At 42.6% G+C, this 19,570-nt stretch overlaps 1 protein-coding gene across 1 annotated transcript in view; it reads right to left on the bottom strand.

Moving 5' to 3' along the window:
- LOC140454665 (beta-1,3-galactosyl-O-glycosyl-glycoprotein beta-1,6-N-acetylglucosaminyltransferase-like) overlaps positions 1 to 19,291 on the bottom strand; it is a 143,382-nt gene extending 124,091 nt beyond the window's left edge. Inside the window, exon 1 of the mRNA XM_072549600.1 lies at positions 19,214 to 19,291. Coding sequence (XP_072405701.1) covers positions 19,214 to 19,291 — 78 coding nt within the window. The remainder of the gene's footprint in view (positions 1 to 19,213) is intronic.
- Between the last annotated feature and the right edge of the window lie 279 nt (positions 19,292 to 19,570).

The following is a 19,570-nucleotide window of genomic DNA, read 5'->3' as shown; positions in this document are numbered from 1 at the left end:
CAACAGAAGGTAAACAAAGATTTACTAACCTGGTCATTGGAGAGTAGAAGCTGCCAGATGGTACTCGAGACAGAGACATAGAACATACAGCATGACAACAAACTCTTCAGTCCAACCTGTCCATGCCAACCAAATATCCTAAAGTCATCTAGTCCCACTTGCCAGCAGTTGGACCATATCCCTCTAAACCCTTCTTATTCATATACTCATCCAGATGCCTTTTAAATATTGTAATTGTACCAACCTCCACCACTTCTTCTGGCAACTCATTCCATTCACACACCAACTTCAGCATGAAAAGCTTGCCCCTGAGGTCCCTTTTAATATCGAAATGTCACCTCCAATAAACCACCTCATCTGTAAACCACAATTACTGTCTGGTCAGACATCCCATGGGATAATCAGTGCAATTATGTCCTATGCTAAGGGGCAAAGAACTGAAAATGTGTTGCTGGAAAAGTGCAGCAGGTCAGGCAGTATCCAAGGAGCAGGAGAATCGACGTTTCGGGTATATGCCTGAAGAAGGGCTTATGCCCGAAACGTCGATTCTCGATTTTGTAGATGGCGTTTGTTTTGCATGCTGTCTGGTTCATTAGCTACTGTTTAAGTGTGTTGTTGGGTCTGTGGGCTATCATGCTGCCAACAGGTCTGAGAAGGCTGGCAGTCATTTCAGAGATGTCTTTGATGCAGGGTAAAGTGCCTAAGGCTTCTGGGCCTGTTTTGTCTGTTTGTTTGGGTTTGTTGCTGAGAAATCGGCAGAATGTGTTTATTGGGTACCTGTTCTTCTTGAATACACTGTATGGGTGGTTTTCTTCTGCTCTTTGAAGTTCTACAATGCTGCAGCGTGTGGTGGCTCATTGAAATACTGTCCTAATGCAGCTTTGTTTGTGGGTGTTGGGATGATTGCTTCTGTAGTTCAGTATTTGGTCCGTATGTGTTGTTTTCCTGTGAATGCTCATTTGAAGGTCTCCATTGGCTGTCCGCTCTACTGTGACATCTGGAAATGGCAGGTTATTGTTGTTTTCCTCATCCTTTGTGAATTTTATGCCAATAAGGATACTATTGATGATCTTGAAGGTTTCCTCTAAAATGTTTTGTTTAGTGATTACAAAAGTGCCATCCACGCAGCGGACTCAAAGTGTGGCTTCGATGGTTGGGACAGTTGTTTGTTTGAGTCTCTGCATTACTTTTTCTGCGAGGAATCCTGATATCGGTGATCCCATGGGTATTCCATTGATTTGCTTAAGGGTCCTGCTATTGAAAGTGAAGTGGGTGGTGAGGCATAGTTCCACCAGCTTGATGATGTTGTCCTTGTTGATGAAGGTGGTGGTGTTTGGTGTATGTGTCTTTGGTTTTTCTAATAGCGTAGTCAGTGTTTCTTTGGCCAGGTTGATGTTGATGGATGGGAACAGGGCTGTTATGTCAAAGGAGACCATTATTTCATCCAGTTCTTTCTTGGTGTCTTTAATGAGGTTCAGGAGTTCTTAGGTGCAGTGGTAGGAGTACTCTACTAAGTGCTTTAGACTCTTGTAGAGTTCCTTGGCTAGTCTGTATGTTGGTGTTTCTGGTAGTGAGACTGTGGGTCTGAGGGGGACTCCTGGTTTGTGAACTTTGGGTAGTCCATAGAAGCATGCTGTGTTGGATCTGTCTGGTTTCATTTTTTGGAAGCCTGTCTTGTTTAATTCTTCTGATTTCTTAAGTTTTCTGAGTAAGGCTACGATTCAGTTCTCCAGTTGAAACCCTCCAAACCTGGCAAACATCCTTGTAAATATTTTCTGAACCCTTTCTGCACTCCAAGCAACACTCATCAGGACCTTACCATTAAGTGTATAAGTCCTGCCCTAATTTACTTTTCCACAATGCAGCACCTCACATTTATCTAAAATACATTCCATCTGCCACTCCTTGGCCTATTGGTCTGTCTGATCAGGATCCCATTGTAGGTGCAGTGTACAGTAAAGAAGTTTACCTCAAATTTTGGTGTCATCTGAAAACGTGCTAATTATACCTCCTGTGTTCACATCCAAATCAATTATGTAAATGATGAAAAGCAGTGGACTCAGCTCCGATATTTGTGGCACACCACTGGTCCAGGCCTCCAGTCTGCAAAAGCAACCCTCCATCACCACCCTCTGTCTTCTGCCTTCGAGCCAGTTCTGTATCCAAATGGCTGGTTGATATGTACTACTTGACCAATACTGCCGTGTTATGATGTTTTGCAGGAGAATAAAAGGATTAGGTTAAAGATAATCTTTTTTATCTAGGTAGAACTTAACTTGCTTAGTCTCTACATTGCTGGGTGGATGCCAGGGGTATAGAAACACTAGAATACATTGAATAAGAAGGAGGCAATGCAATGGATCGGTCTTGAACATTGCAGCCAAGATATTATCAGAACCTGTAGTCTTCAATTTATCAATGCTCCCAGCCACAACTTGCTATCAGTTGGTGTGAACTGAATTGATTATCACAGCAGATTCATGTTTTGTAGCTCTGTATACCCTTGAACATGAACTGTTCACTCAGAATCTTAGAATCCCTACAGTGTGGGAAAAGGCCCTTCGGCCCAACAAGTCTACACTGATCCTCCAAACCCATATCCCATTTCTCTACATTTACCATTGACTAATACACTAAAGCTACTCATCCCTGAACACTATGGGCAATTTAACATGGCCAATTCACCTAACCTGCACATCTTTGGATTGTGGACAAAACCAGAGCACCCAGAGGGAACCCACGCAGACACAGGGAAGATGTGCAAACTCCACACAGACAGTCACCCGAGGCTGGAATCAAACCCAGGTCCCTGGCACTGGGAGGCTGCAGCGCTAACCAGTTGGACTATGTTAACATCTTTAAAGGTGCAGCACCATACAGTTAAAACTGGCAGAGAATCATGTGAAAGCAATGTGCTATCCAACTCTAATCCATGCTATGCCTGATGGTTCACATTCTAATTCACCACATTTGATATCTTTGGCCCAAAAGCACACACTTCTCTGCTGCAGCTTCTTGCTGAGTTTCTCCACTGACTGTAACCCTGTTACCATTTGACTGACAGTTCCACAAACTTTCACATTATCTGGCCACACTTCTTAAAGTCTTCATTCTTGCAGCAGTGCATGGACTGATCCCCTAAATTTCACTGAACCCATGCTTTTCTTTGACAACCATATTCTGCTTCTTGAATTCTTCCAGGAGAATTTCTTAGCATCCTGTTCAAGTCTCATTAGCTTTTTATCCTTGGTTCCTTTCTTGTTCCTAAACAGGTTGTTTCTCAAATTAGTTGGTTTTGTACATGTTGATACTAATTGGCTTTGACTATTAGGGTTTTTTATTCAGTTAATCCTTGGTCAGTTTCCATTCAAAGATTAGAAACCCTTGTCTCTGATCCCTGCCTTTTTGAAATTAGTATAGTTTTAGCAGTGAACCCTGATTAATGTCAATTGGTTTTACAGTTTGACCATTACATCTGTTAATCCTTGCAATAAGACACAGCAGAAGGTGGTCATGCCATCCCTTAACTCCGCTTTGCCATTCAATGAAATCATGACCAATTTGATATAATGCTTACTGATTCCCTTAAAAATTGCTCAGTATTGAATGTCCTTATACAGCCGATACAGTCCTCTGTGATAAATAATTCCATAGATTCATTACGCTCAGAGAAGAAATTCTACCTCATCTGTTTTAGATAGCTGAGAGATTATTCAGAGATTATGCCCTCTGCTCCTGCAAGAGGAACCAATCTTTCTGCGTCGACCCTGACAAGTCCTCTGGGAATCTCGGATGTCTCAAGAAGGTTGCATCTCATGTGGAAATGTCCTGACCTGTACCAAACTGTTTCTCTCTACAGATACTGTCTGATCACATGTGCTTTCCTGGCATTTTGTGTTTTTAATTTCAGATTTCCAGCATTGGCAACATTTTGCCTTTCTCTCAGGACATCAGGCTCAGCGGTTTGCACTGCTGCCTCACAGTGCCAGGGATCCAGGTTCAATTCCAGCCTTGGGTGACAGTCTGTGTGGAGTTTGTACTGTCTCCCAATGTTCTGCATGGGTTTCTGTTGTGTGTTCCAGTGTCCTTCCACAGTCCAAAAATGTCCTGCTAGGTGGATTAAACATAGCAAGTGTGATTACAGTGTAGGGTAGGGAGCGGGGTCTGAGGAGAAAGCTCTTGGGAGGGTCAGCACATACTCAATGGGCCAAATGGTCTTTCTCCACATTGTAGGGATTCTATGATCAGGGGTTTTTCCAGGTGGCATCCCCATCTTGCTCATTTTCAGCTGTTCCTTCAACAATCTTCCATTTATCATATAAAGTTCATGAGCAATTTTACATCATTCAGTTCCATTCCCAAGTCCTTCCAGAATAAGGCAGCTCACAAGGCTCCTACAGCATGACCTGGACGACATCGTGTGGCAGGTAGCACTTACTAATGAAGAAATCATCATTTCCAACAAGAAAATATTCAACCACCTGATTATTACAAATGTGGATTTGAGAATGTGGCAGAGACTAGATACTGAGTGACTGTCAAATTCTATCCACCATTTATAAATTAGAAGGTAGATGCAGGTGATGGAAGTTTCCTTCCACAAACAGACATCGATATCTGATCAATTGTTTACTCTTAAGCGAAAACTAAGATTTCTGTTAAGCAGAAGTACTGGGAGTTAGAGTACTTCTGTCTCTCAGTACTCCAGACACAGGAAGATCCGAAGACAAGAACCTACAGCTGCCTGGTTCTGAGATAAGAAGTGTTGTTTAGTAAATCTTAACTGGGAGTTTTATTGGACTAGTATTATAGAAGGGAAGGTAGAATGTCGGTTAGAGAAAGAAATTTTAAATAGTAGTTAAGTATTCTCTGTTATACTTTAAGAAATAAAGCCGTTAATTTTATTTTAAATATTCCTTGGCCATTCGAATTTTTACAGATTACTGCACAGGATCAATCTTTTCTGTGTTGCTGGTTTTAAATTAAGCAGGAGGGTTTACCCCGTGTCATAACCAGGGTTACTGCAGAAATCGCCCTAGTTCTAGTTCCATATGGCTGCTCTCTCATAGAGAGAGAGAGAGAGAGAGAGAGAGAGAGAGAGAGAGAGAGAGAGAGAGAGTCAACTGGTGGTGAGCTTAACCTAAGGATCACTTCTCCTCTTTTCATCTCACACCAGCCTTCCAGCCTACTGTGCTAACTGACCCCCTGTGGCAATGGTGGATGGACAACTGGCTCATGATGTAGAGTGACACCGACAGCACAGGTTCAATCCCCACACACTAGCTGAGATCACCATGAAGGTCCCACCTTCTCAACCTCACCCCTCCCCTGGGGCATGGTGACACTCAGGTTAAACTCATGACCAGTCATGTCTCACTAATGGGAGAGCAGCCTGTGGTTCACTAGGACTATGGGGACATGGAAGGAATATATATCCAAGGCATGATACTGCCTGGCTTGGAAGGGAACATGTAGGTAGTGGTGTTCTCATGCATCTACTGCCTTTGTCTTTAGGAAGGTATGGTTGTACATTTGGAAGATGCTGTCTAAGGAGCATTGGTGAATTTCTGGAGCATATCTAGTTGATGATACATAAGGCTGCTACAGAAGATTGGTGTTGGATTTACTGCATGTTCGTAGATATGGGGCCAATCAAACTGGCTACTTTGTCCTAAAAAAGCAAGAGCTGGAGAAATTCAGCAGGTCTGGTTGTATATGTTAAGAGAGAAAGAGAATTAATGTTTTTAGTCCTACATGACTCCTCCTCAGTCCTGTTCTGAAGAGGAGTTATATTGGAATCAAAAGGTTAATTCTCTATTTCTCTCCACCAATGCTGCCAGGCTTGTTGACTTTCTCCAGCACTTTCCGGTTTCATTTCAGGCTTCAAGTGTCTACAGCATTATGTTTTTATCATGGTGGTGTCCAATTTCTTGACTGTTGTTGGAGATACATTTCATCCAGTCAAATGGGGTGTATTCCATCATATTCCTGATGTGTGCCTTGTCGATAGCAGAGAGGCATTTGGTGTCATGAACTGCATCACTCACAGCAGTATTTTTGATCTCTGACCTGCCCTTCTATCCACAGTGAGCAGGACTTATCTCATGAGTCCAGTTCATTTTTAGCTCAATGGTAACTCCGATACTGTTGATTGTAGGGGATTCAGCAACAGCAAAGACTTAAGTGTCCAGAAGCATTATTTAGGTGATCTCTTATTGAAGGTGGTAATTGCTTCCCATTTGTCTCGCGTGAATGTTAATTGCCAATTGTCAGCCCAGGCTGGAATTTTCAGGGGTCTTGTGATAGAGTGACATGGAGTGCTTCAGTATCTGAGGATGTTAGAATGCTTTGAACATTGTGCAAGTATCAGCGAACCCTCTGATTTATGGCATTCTGATTGAGAGAAGGTCAGTTATACAGTCACTAAAGATAGTTAGGGCTAGGACACAATCTTGAGGACCTCCTGCTGTGAGGTCTTGGAGCTTAGATGGCTGACCTCCATAAACCACACCAATTTCTGTGGGTCTGGAGTCACATATAGTCCAGACCAAGTAAAGACAGTAGTTATCTTTCCTTAAAGGATATTAATGAACCAGGTGCATTTTCTTTGACAACTGACATTAGTTTCATGGTTGACATTAGAGTTATAATCCACATACTTATGAAATTGAAGTTTTGTCATGCTGGGATTTGACCCAATTCCATGATCGTAGCTCTGAAGTATCTGAATATGAGCTAATTCAATGGCTGGCTTCCTGGCTGAGTTGGAACCCAACTTGATTTTTTTTAGATTGGATTACTTACAGTGTGGAAACAGGCCCTTCGGCCCAACAAGTCCACACCGACCAGCTGAAATGCAACCCACCCAGACCCATTCCCCTACACTTACCCCTTGACCTTACACTATGGGCAATTTAGCATGGCCAATTCACCTAACCTGCACATTTTTGGACTGTGGGAGGAAACCGGAGCACCCAGAGGAAACCCACGCAGACACAGGGAGAATGTGCAAACTCCACAAAGACAGTCACCTGAGGCGGGAATTGAACCCGTGTCTCTGGCGCTGTGAGGCAGCAGAGCTAACCACTGTTCCAATTACCCAATAAAGTTTTAAGATTTTTTTTACCATTTAGTGATAAGTTAATTTGTTTCTATTTGATCCCAAAAAATGGAAATACAACAGACTAAGTGATAGTGGTCAACTCCATGAATTTGTCTTGATTATGACCAATTGTGAGAACATCCAGTTTGTATCAGGGCAAGATAGGTTTGTGTATTTGCTCAGTGGGAGGTATAATGGAACAATGGATGATTAGAGGGAATTATTTTACCATACAGAGGGAGGTATTGAGTAGAAAGGTAAAAGAATAATTTATATATGTGTGAGGTAAATGTGGTGTGTGTGTGTGTGTGTATATATATGTGCACACATGTGTACATGTCTTTCTGTGTCTCTGTGTGTAAAATACCTAAGAAATTCTTCTGCATGAATAAGAACTCATTCTTCCCCTTAGTCTTAAAGTACTTTGGAATGTGCTTATCTGAAAAATTGGAATTTGAAACCCAGGGTCCTAAGAACACATGTTGCCCCCACCTCATTAAGGATGGGAACAGCATTGGGAAGGAAACATGCAAAATGCAAAACAACAATCTCACTCTCAGTCTCTCTTCAGCAGATTTATATCTGATGAGAACAGTTATTGAAGACTGGGGAGTTTCAAAGTATACAAATCCTGAGGTCTGGAGGAGTTGTAACCAAGGAGACAAGGGAAGAAATTACAGGGACTCTGACCCAAATGTTTAATTCCTCTCCGGCCACAGGGGAAGTCTCATAGAACTGGAGGACAGCTGATGTGTTTTCACTTTTTGAGAAATGTGGTAGAGGTAGACCAGAAATAACAGAGCAGTGAGTGTCTATCAATGTTAGAGAAATTATTGGAGAAAATTCCAAAAGAAAGGATTAATCTCCAATTAAAGAAACAAGGTTTGATCATGGACAGTCAGCACGGCTTTGTCAGATGGAGGTCTGACAATCTGGTGGAGTTTTGGAGGAGGTGACCATGTCTGTGGATGTGGCTAGGACAATTGAAGTAGTTTACATGGGTTTTAGCAAAGTCTTTGACAAGGTCCAACATGGGAGATTGAGAATGAAGGTAAAAGCATATGGCAGCTGGAGTAACTTGGCAAGTTGGCTGGGAAATTGGCTCAGTCAGAGGAGGCAGCGAATATTGACAGAAGGCTGTTTGTGTAATTAGAGGTTCATGTACAGTATGTATCACAGAGATCAGTGCTGAATCCCTTATTGTTTGTCATATTCATAAATAATATAGACTGGTCAGATGGGCAGATCAGTGGCAGATGCAATTTAACTCTGACAAATGTGAGATGATGCACTTTAGTAGAAGTCACAACATAAGACAATGAGTGGTGGAACACCAGGAAGCTCAGAGAAACAGAAGGACCTTGAGGTGCTTGTTAACAGATCCCCAAAGGCAGCAAGACAGGGTAATAGAATAGTTAAGGCATACAAGATACGTGTCTTTACCAGTCCAGGAATAGATAAAGTCACAGAGATTCTCAGCATGGCCCAAATTGCTTATGCCACCCAGTTTTCACAATTAAACTGGACCCATTTGCCTGGGTTTGGTCCATATCCCTCCATATCTACCCCATCCATGTACTTTTTAAAATGTTTCTTAGGGCGGCACAGTGGCTCGGTAGTTAGCACTGCTGCTGCCTCAGAGCGCCAGGGACCTGGTTTCAATTCCCGTCTCGGCGAACTGTCTGTGTGGAGTTTGCACATTCTCCCTGTGTCTGTGTGGGTATCCTCTGGGTGCTCTGGTTTCCTCCCACAGTCTAAAGATGCGCAGGTTAGGTGAATTGGCCATGCTAAATTGTCCATAGTGTTAGGTGTAGGGGAATGGGTCTTGGTGGGCAACAAGTGTGGACTTGTTGGGCTGAAGGGCCTGTTTCCCCACTGTAGGGAACCTAATCTAATCAAATCACAAAATTGTACTTGCTTCTGCCAATACCTCTGGCAGCCTGTTACAAGCACTCACCACCCTCTGTTTGAACAAAGTGTCCCTCGGAATCCTTTTGTATCTCTCCACTCTCACCTTAACCTATGCCCTCTAATATTTGACTCTCCTATACTGGTGAAAATCTGTTGCCTATCTATCTTATATGTATCTCACAAGATTTAATAGACCTCAATAAGGTTGCCTCTCTGTCTCGTACGTTGCCGGTAAAAAAAACGTCCCAATCTATTTAACCCCGTCTTATAGCTCAAAACCTCCAGTCCAGTTAGCATCCTAGTAAGTGAAGGGCCAATACTGGGGTGTAGCTGAAAGGCAGGAGGTTTAGAGGGAACATGACATCCGGAGTATGGCAGGGGCCTACAGTGCATTGCCCAGGAGGGTAACTGAGGAGGAAATCCTCAAAACCTTTAAAAAGTACTTGAATGAGCACTTGAAATGTCATAACATTCAAGAATGTGGACTAGGAGCTGGGGAGTGGGACTTGTGCAGCTTTTCATGTAAGTTTTGGAGGAACAACCTTTGTGGATCGATGGGTCACTTCTGTCCTGTATGGTGCTATCATTCTATAATTTTGAAGTTAAGGTTCTGATTTCTTTTTGACTTTGTTTTGAGAAATTATTACCAAGTGTAAGTTTCAGTTATTGTTGTGGTCAGTATTAGTTTCAGCTTTGGTATTCAAGTGCTGAATCAGACAGACTTTCCCAAATGAGTCATGGAACTGAATTAACAAGGAAACTAGTGGTATAACAGTGTGCAGTAGAACAGCTGTCAAGGTACAACATGAGGTTTTGAATGATTGAATACCCTCAGTAAAATAAAAGTCATCACAGTAAAGAATATCAAAAGATATTCAGATGTTGATGGGATTATTAGTGTGTGAAACACTGCAAGCATTCTTAACATAGAACATAGAAGAATACAGTGCAGTACAGGCCCTTCGGCCCTCGATGTTGCGCCGATCAAAGCCCACCTAACCTACACTAACCCACTATCCTCCATATACCTATCCAATGCCCGCTAAAATACCCATAAAGAGGGAGAGTCCATTACTGCTACTGGCAGGGCATTCCATGAACTTACGACTCGCTGAGTGAAGAACCTACCCCTAACATCAGTCCTATATCTACCCCCCCTTAATTTAAAGCTATGCCCCCTTTTAATAGCTGACTCCATACGTGGAAAAAGGTTCTCACTGTCAACCCTATCTAACCTCCTAATCATCTTGTACACCTCTATCAAGTCACCCCTAAACCTTCTTTTCTCCAATGAAAACAGCCCCAAGTGCCTCAGCCTTTCCTCATAGGATCTTACTACCATACCAGGCAACATCCTGGTAAACTTCCTCTGCACCCGTTCCAGTGCCTCCACATCCTTCCTATAGTATGGCGACCAAAACTGCACACAATATTCCAGATGCGGCCGCACCAGAGTCTTATACAACTGCAGCATGACCTCAGGACTCCGGAACTCAATTCCTCTACCAATAAAAGCCAGTACGCCATATGCCTTCGTCACAGCACTATTTACCTGGGTGGCAACTTTCAGAGATCTGTGTACATGGACACCAAGATCCCTCTGCTCTTCCACACTACCAAGTAGTCTACCATTAGCCCAGTAATCCATCTTTTTATTACTCATACCAAAGTGAATCACTTCACACTTAGCTACATTGAACTCCATTTGCCACCTTTCTGCCCAGCTCTGCAGCTTCTCTATATCCCGCTGTAACCTGCCATATCCTTCCTCACTGTCTACAACTCCTCCGACTTTCATATCATCCGCAAACTTGCTCACCCAACCTTCTAACCCTTCCTCCAGGTCATTTATAAAAATGACAAACAGCAATGGTCCCAAAACAGATCCTTGCGGAACACCGCTAGTGACGGCACTCCAAGATGAACCTTTGCCATCAACTACTACCCTCTGTCTTCTTCCAGCCAGCCAATTCCTAATCCAAACCTCCAACTCATCCTCAATGCCATATCTCTGTATTTTCTGCAGTAGCCTACCATGGGGGACCTTATCAAACGCCTTACTAAAATCCATATATACCACATCTACCGCTTTCCCCTCATCTACCTCCTTAGTCACCTTCTCAAAGAATTCAATAAGGTTTGTGAGGCACGACCTGCCCTTCACAAAACCATGCTGACTATCCTTGATCACATCATTCTTATCCAGATGTGCATAAATCCTATCCCTTACAATTCTCTCTCAGACTTTGCCCACAACAGAAGTGAGACTCACTGGCCTATAGTTACTAGGATTATCCCTACTCCCCTTCTTGAACAAGGGAACCACGTTTGCTAGCCTCCAGTCGTCCGGCACTACTCCTGTAGACAAAGAGGACACAAAAATCAAGGCCAATGGCTCTGCAATCTCCTCCCTTGCTTCCCAGAGAATCCTAGGATAAATGCCATCAGGCCCAGGGGACTTATCTTGTTTGATGACAAGTTACAAGGAGCGGTTGTGACCAAATAAGATTAGATTCATCCAGTCTTTGGGGTATTCAAATGTAGACTTAAATTTCAATGACATTACATCATCAAACTAAACCTGTTGTCATAATCTCTTTGTTCAAAATGATATTAAAAAGGTGAATGTGTAATCATATTTTCCTAGGAGGGATACAACAAAATATAAAATGAATCACAAAATATAAAATCATGTCTCTGGATATGTCTCATCCCTAATTTTGAGACAATTCGGACAGATGCCAGCAGCAGGAAGGGAGAGGTTGTTTCACAAACAACAAAATGTATTTTCCAAACATAATGATCTCAAAAATATACGACACCATCTTTGTCATTGTTGGTGTACCCGGTAAGTCTTGGAACAACTTAAGTTACATAAGTCTATATTTCCGATCTGCATTTCCTGATGATGTAATTTCCATTGAGCAAGGCAAATCCCAATGCCAGATGAAAGTGCTCTCACTTACAGAGTTTAAAGTGAATTGTTTGTCGATTCGGAAGTTTCTCAGTAACATGTAGCAGTGTCTGTTTCTCTGTCCTGTGCAGAATGGGCTTTCACTGAGGCTTCAGTGATGAAGTTTGGCTGAGCACCGGCCCCAGCTTGTCTAGAAAGGGTTTAGCAAGACCATTCTCTCTCCGTGGTCACTTCAAGCCTGCTCTCAGTCAGCTGGATTAGATTAGGTTCCCTGTGAAATGGTGGCTCAGTGGTTAGCATTGCTGCCTCACAGCACCAGTGACCTGGGTTCAATTCCTGCCTCTGGTGATTGTCTGCATGGAGTTTGCATGTTCTCCCTGTGTCTGTGTGGGTTTCCTCCCACAATCTGAACATGTGTAGGTCAGGTGAATTGACCATGTTAAATTGCGTACATTGTTAGGTCCATTAATTAGTGTCAGTGTGGACCTTTTGGGCCAAATGTTTCCACCCTGGAGAAAATCTAATCATGATAAGGGTGGATCAGCCTAGATGGCTTTGACCATCTTGAGTTTTTGTCAGTCAGTGGATGCCTGGAGTTATATTTGTGAGGACAGATCATTGGGAAGGCTATTAAACAAAAGGTTCCAACTACAATGTATATTGTTGAAATTATGTGAATGCCATGTGAGGTGTGCCATTTGTAAAATGATACACAGTGCTGTGGTGCAGAGCCCAGTAGGATAAGTGCTGAGGGCTGGAGTTTTAGGTGCCTCAGAGGATCAAATTGTCCAACAGGATGTTTTCTATCTTGCCTTTTTTTGCTTTATCCTTTGATGGTCCCCAAATGATAACGTGAAGGTCCTCCAATTTGTGTTCATTTGGGATTATTATTTAGACTTTAGCTGTCAGTTTAAATATGTAATTGCTATCATTATTATTCACATTATTGTTATAACATTATTATTATGACTATTTTGTCAGGACTGATGTTTTAGAGACTAAAACCCCTGGATATATTTTTAGATGGATTCACCTTGAGGCTCGAGTGTTACACCATGTACTGCAGTACTCCACCAACTTTGTGAAACCTCTGTCATTGTACCTGGCTCAGAACCGTGGAGATAATTTTTTGTAGATGAAAGACATTTTGGTTTGGGGTGACTGATGTGCAATTTCGGATATTTGATATAGTTGTGCTGCTCAGAGGCTCCAATCAGGATCAAGAACATCCGGCCATATGGAGTGAAAGTCAGCCCTGCTACTGTGACACCCAACTGACCTGATGTTCAGTATTGAGGGACTTGCTGCGTTAGATACTGTATCAGGATCACCAATTGAATCATAGTCCAGCAACAGCACACTGCTGAACGGATATGAAAATAAACTATTGGAGATGATTCTTAGGGATAGGGTTTACATGCATTTGGAAATGCAGGGCCTAATTAGGGACAGTCAGCATGGCATTATGCAAGGCAGGTCATGTCTTACGAACTTGATTGAATCTTTTGAGGAAGTGACAAAGGTAGTCGATGAGGGTAGAGCAGTGGATGTTGTCTGCATGGATTTCAGTAAAGGTGCCCGATATGGTCCATCATGGTGGGCTCATCCTGAAGATTACACGACATGGGATCCATGGTGAAGTGGCAGCTTCGATTCCCATAGAAAGCAGAGGACAGTGAGGAAAGGTGTTTTTCTGGCTGGAGGTTCGTGACTCGTGATGTTCCTCAAGGTTCCAGAATGGGACCTCTGACCTTTGTTTATTTGCAGATGATAGAACCATCAATGAAGTTGTGGATAAGGTTGTCAAAGATACAGTGGAGATCAATTGCCAATAGGGGTGGAAAGGTGGCAGATGGAGTTTAATCTGGGCAAGTATGAGGCGCTGCACTTTAGGAGATTGAAAGTTAGGGAAAAGATATATAGTTACTGGCAGAACCCTGAACAGCATTGATGTACAGTGATCTTGGTGCTCAAGTCCATAGCTCCCTACAAGTGACCTTGCAAGTAAATAGGGTAGCAAAGAAGATGTATGGTCAGCTTGCCTTTATTGGCTGATAAATTGAGTACAAGAGTCAAGATGTCATGTTTCAGCTTTATAAAGACTGTTCCTGTGCTTTACAGTTCGATGTTCTGTGTTCTCATGTGAATCATCTGTCAACCCTGATTTGCATGATGCTCTTTGTCTCATGGTGTGGGATATCATTGCACCAATTGTCACATAGGATGTCTGTCCAAACAGTAATTGTGGTTTACACCATTGAGAGATTTGCATAGACATATCAGTTCCTACAGTTATAAGGTGAGATGTTACATCAATGCTATTCAAGATCTTGCTGATCAATTTGAGCCAATCTGCCCTTAGAAATTTTATCATATTTTCCTCCCATTCTGAATGATTGGAAAGCTGAGGTGAGTGGGAATGACTGCTCACCTGTATTCACTTTGTGGGAAATCACTCATGTCTTAACTGCCCTGTGTAGGGTCAGTTCCCTGAATGGCCAGGGTTCCGTGCATTCAGCCCCTTCTGGTTGGATAAAAGTTTCCATGTTGATTGAATCTCTATATCAATATGAGGTGGTTTATTGGAGATCACACGTAGATGCTGAGTAATCTCAGACTGTTTAGTGGCTATCGAGGAATCGAATTTAAATTGGGAGTGGATGAGAGATAGTATAGAAGGTTCTTGTTGATGCCAGCTAGCACTTGGAAGTTTATAAATGTTTGCAGTAACAGTAACACCAAGCTGAATGTTCCCACAGTACATTGTAAATGTCAAGGCTGCTTCATCAACACTGCTGCCTGGGGCCTATCTGGAACAGTGTGTTTTACATCAGGGGAGTAATACAGTGGGTCAAACTCTCTCATGCAATAATGACACCATTCTTCAATTCCATAATGATTCACTTGAAGGAAAATAGAGTGTTCGATATATTGTGTCACCATAGTCTTATCAGACCACAGGGCTCTCATTAGAGAGAAGAGGCTGCTGGTGGTTTAACTTGAGGGCCACCAGACCTCAGCTGAGGGAAGAGGTTGAGAAGGAGAGTCCTTCATGGTAACCTCAAGCCAGTGATGAGAATTGAGCCGATGCTGTTAGCATCATACTGCTCTGCAAACCAACAATCCAGCCAACTGAGCTCAACCCATTCCCATGGAATATTGGATGACAAGATATTAAACAAATTTCATTTGACAGCCAAGGGAACGATGTCAGATTCAGAGAACATGTGTTGCTGCTATAATGCCAGAGGTTAGTACAATACAGAAGACTGAATGTTCTGGGGTACAAGCATTCTGTGATGGGCTCTCTTCAAGTATTTATTTCTTCGCTTCAAGTTCAGTCTTTACCTCCCCAGAGGAGCCACCTCTCAGATGTGGGGTACTCTCTGAATGCTGATCCATTGGTTTGCATGACAAATACATTTAACCCTCGACTTACTGGCCACTGAACTGAGCAGAACAAATTCCTAATGTGTGATATCAATGTACACATTTAACATTTTCAAACTTACCCTGTGGTGTAATTCGTCAACGGAGAACAACAAAAAAAAAGGTTTTATTGCCCACAGGCGCTCTTCATTGCCACTGATTTACTGGACTGATGTGGGATACTGAGTCAAGTCTCCAGAAATCACTCTGAATGAAGGCATTAATGATCATGGAACTGAACTGTATTGGGATCACTAACATCAGGCTGGACCCTCTGATTGCAATGGTGTCTTGTTGTTGGGAGAATCCATCACTGTAGAGCTGAATTGCAGAGCTGATTTCCAGAAATGTGGTGACAGTGATTACCTTTGACATCAAGACCACACTCATTCAAGTGTGGCATCAGGAGCCCAGGCAAAACTGGAATGAATGGGGTATCGGGAAGCAAACTCCGATGGATGGAGTCAAAACTGGCACAGAGTAGTTCTTAGAGGTCAGTCTTCTCATCTCCTGGTCATTTCTGCAGCAGTTCCTCAGAGTAGTGCTCTAGGCCCAACCATCTTCGGCTGCTTCATCAATGACGTGCCCTCCGTCAGAAAGTCAGAAGTGGGGATGTTTGCCGATAATTGTACAATGTTCAGCACCATTCGCAACTCATCTGATACTGAAGAAATCAATGTTTGAAGGGAGCAAGATCTCAACAATATCATGGAATTGTAGAATCCCTACTCTGCAGACAGAGGCCATTCAGCCCATTGGGTCAGCACCAACTCTCCGCAGACCATCCCACACCACCACCCTACTGGCATAATTTTGCATTTACCTACCAAACCTGCACAGCTTTGGACTGTGAGATGAAACCATTGAAACCAAAACCACACTTACAGGTAAACTCCATGCAGACGGTCCTTCAAGGCTAGAACCTAAACTTGGGCGCCTGGTGCCGTGAGGCAGCATTGATTACCACTGTGCTGCCAGATATGCTGGGTGTCTGGGCTTGGGCTGAAAAATGGCAGATAAGATTCACGCCATACAAATGCAAGGCAATGACTATCTGTGATAAGAGATGACCTTCCCTCCACACCTTGACATTCAATGGTGTTAACATCAGTGAATCCCCCATTATCAGTACTGGCCAGAAATTCAACTGGCCTCACCCCATCAATACAGTGGCTGGGACAGCAGGACAGAGGCTCAGAATACTGTAGCAAACAAATCACCTCCTGACTCCCCAAAACCTGTCCACCACCTGCAAGGCACAAGTTAGGGGGGTGATGGAATACTCCCCAATTGCTTGGATGAGTGAAACTTCAACAAAACTGATGGATCTTGACACCATCCTAAACAAAGCAGTGCATTTGATTAGCACGACATCCACAAACAGCCACTATCTTCACCACTGACAGCAGTGTGTTCAGTCTACAGGATACGTGCAGAAATTCACTAAAGTTCCTTAAACAGCACTGTCCAAAACTATGATTAGTACCATCTAGAAGATGAAGGACAGTGGATACTTGGGAACACCACCACCTGAAAGTTCCTCTCCAAGCCAATCTCCATCTTGACTTGGAAATATATCACCATGCCTTCAATGTCAGACTGGGTCAAAATCCTGGAATCCATTCCCTTATGGCATTGTAGGGCAACCTACAGCACATGGACTGCAGCAGTTCAAGAACGCAGCTCACATCACCTCTCAAGGGCAACTGAGGTTGACTAATAAATGCTGGCCAGCCAACGATTCTGTGTGTCAGGAAACAAAAAGAATTGGTCATGAGGAATTTGTGACCCAGTGTTCGCGCTTCCTGTGGGTATCTGTAAAAGCAGCATTGTAGTCAATGTGGACTATGAATAGGAAAATGCCCTCAATCACTAATATCTTTCACTGTAGAACTGTTTTGCATGTGAGTCAATGGCCTGAAGGGAACATCTAATTCCAGTGACATTGTGATTCAGTTAGCATCTTTCAATTAGAATTTCACTGAGTGTGGGTTCTTAGCTAAAGGGGAACAACTTACCCCAGTGTTCAGGTGTCACTGGGAGCATCCCTCAAAGCAAAATTATACTGAGTGTGGGTAACTAGCTGGGGGGGAACAACTTAGCCAGTGGCCTTGCGTAAGTAGGAGTATCTCTGACATGCCTTTCCCATTACGAAGTGTTCAAATGCTGAATGAATATTCGAACAAAACAAACTCTAGTTGCCATCACCCTTTTTCATGGAAATTCCATCTTCAAATCTTTTTAAAGTTTCATACCCCAACTTTAGCTGTACTCATCTTTCAAGAAACAGAGGCATACTTCTTTTTGGATGTGGTACTGTAGGGAGTATTCCATTGCATTCCTGACTTGGGCCTTCTCGCTGGTGGACAGACTTTGAGGAGTCAAAAGTGAAGATGTAGTGCATTTGGATTTCAAAGTTTTTTTTAAGTGCTGCATGGAAGGTTAATGCTCAAGACAGGAGCTCACAGTGTTGAGTGTAATGTATTAGCATGGATTGAGACTGGATTAACACACAGAAGATGGAGAGTTGGGGTTAATAGACATTTTGTTGGAGAGATGTAATTTGTGAAGTGCCATCAGAACCATCAAGTCCCAGCATCTCAATTCCTTGCTATCTACATTCATGACTCGAAGAAGGAAACAGAGAAAAATGTGTTCAAATTTACTGATGATATATAAATAGCTGTGGTTGGGGGTGGGGCGGGGGTACATTCTGGTAAGAACATAAGGAATCTGCAAGGGGATGTAGATACATGGAGTGAATGGGCAAAAACTTGGAAGCTGGAGCTTTAATGCTGGAAAGTGTAAGGTCAAACACTTTGCTCGGAAGAATCAAAAAAGCAAACAATTATAAATGGAGGCAGATTTCAAAAAGGTCAGCAAAGTGTGATTTGTGTGCAAAACAAAAGGTGAGCAGTTCAAAAGATTCACTGGACTGATTCCTGGGGTGAAGGGTTGACTTAGGAAAAATGATAACTAGATTAGGTCTTTCCTCATTAGCATTTTGATCTTATTGAAATATACATAATTCTGAGGGGGTTTGACAGGGTCGATGTTGAGATGATGTTTCCACTTCTGTAGGAGTCTTGAACGAGGGAACATAGTTGCAGAAGAAGGAGACCCTTACAGTCAGTTCCGCGATAATGTGGTAATTCCATTCTTGTGCAATCCCGTGTTATAAGAAAATGGAGTAATAAGAGCACCATTTGAACTAATGGGGCTGGAATAGTATTATAACTAAGACACACCTTAACATTCTGCACTTTAGAAACAGTGTCTTCAATTTGTCAATTGCATTGTAGCGATTTTGTGTTAACGAAACACATTGTAACAGACCAACCTGTACATGAAATATTGAAAAGTATGACTGATTAATTTTACCTTCAACATAACGAGTTATTTCTGCCTGCCCTTGGTATACATGTCACTAAGACAATTCCCACTTACAGTATTGGGAGTAATTCTATCCCTTTCATGTGATAATGACAAACATTCTGACTTTTCCTGGGCATTCAAACTGTGTCACACATTGACCTGTTATTTACCCTCAGCCTTTGACCTTCTATATTCTAGTGTGACAAACTCAGGATCGTTTGACTTGGATTTACAGAGGTATTGATTGTATTTATCTCAATCAAATGCTTCTCTTTTTACAGTTAAATTTTAATTACTGACAACAAATGCTCAGCTCTTATTGTCAACACATATTCACAATAAGGACTCCTTGAAAAACTGAACTCACCAGGATTACAACTCCCTTGTGTTTCATCCTGACCACAGATGAAGATAGTTACGGTCGATGGCGGTCAATCATCTCAGCTGTCACACATCTCTGCAGGAGTTCTTCACACTTGTACCTTGGCCTTAAAATCTGCAGCTGCCTCTTCAATGCCTTTCCCTCCATTGCCATTTCCAAAGTAGAGAGGTTTGTTCATGGTTGCACAACATTCAGCACCATTTACATCTCCTTAGATAATGAAAAGATCTGTGTCATGATACAGTGAGATAACATCTCGCTTGGTCTGGTAATTGACAAGTAACATTCGTATCCCACAAGCACAAGGGAATAGCCATCCCCAAGAAGTCAGAATCTACCAATATGCCATTGGCTTACAGTGACATTACTGTCACTGAATGCATGGCTAACAACAACCTGGCCCAACCATTGACAAAAAAATGATCTGGTCCAGCCATGCAAGTGCTGTGGACACAGG

Source organism: Chiloscyllium punctatum, chromosome 29, assembly GCF_047496795.1.
Source record: "Chiloscyllium punctatum isolate Juve2018m chromosome 29, sChiPun1.3, whole genome shotgun sequence".
NCBI lineage: Eukaryota > Metazoa > Chordata > Chondrichthyes > Orectolobiformes > Hemiscylliidae > Chiloscyllium > Chiloscyllium punctatum.
Note: the sequence above shows the minus strand (reverse complement) of the source record. Positions and strands in the feature narration are given on the sequence as shown.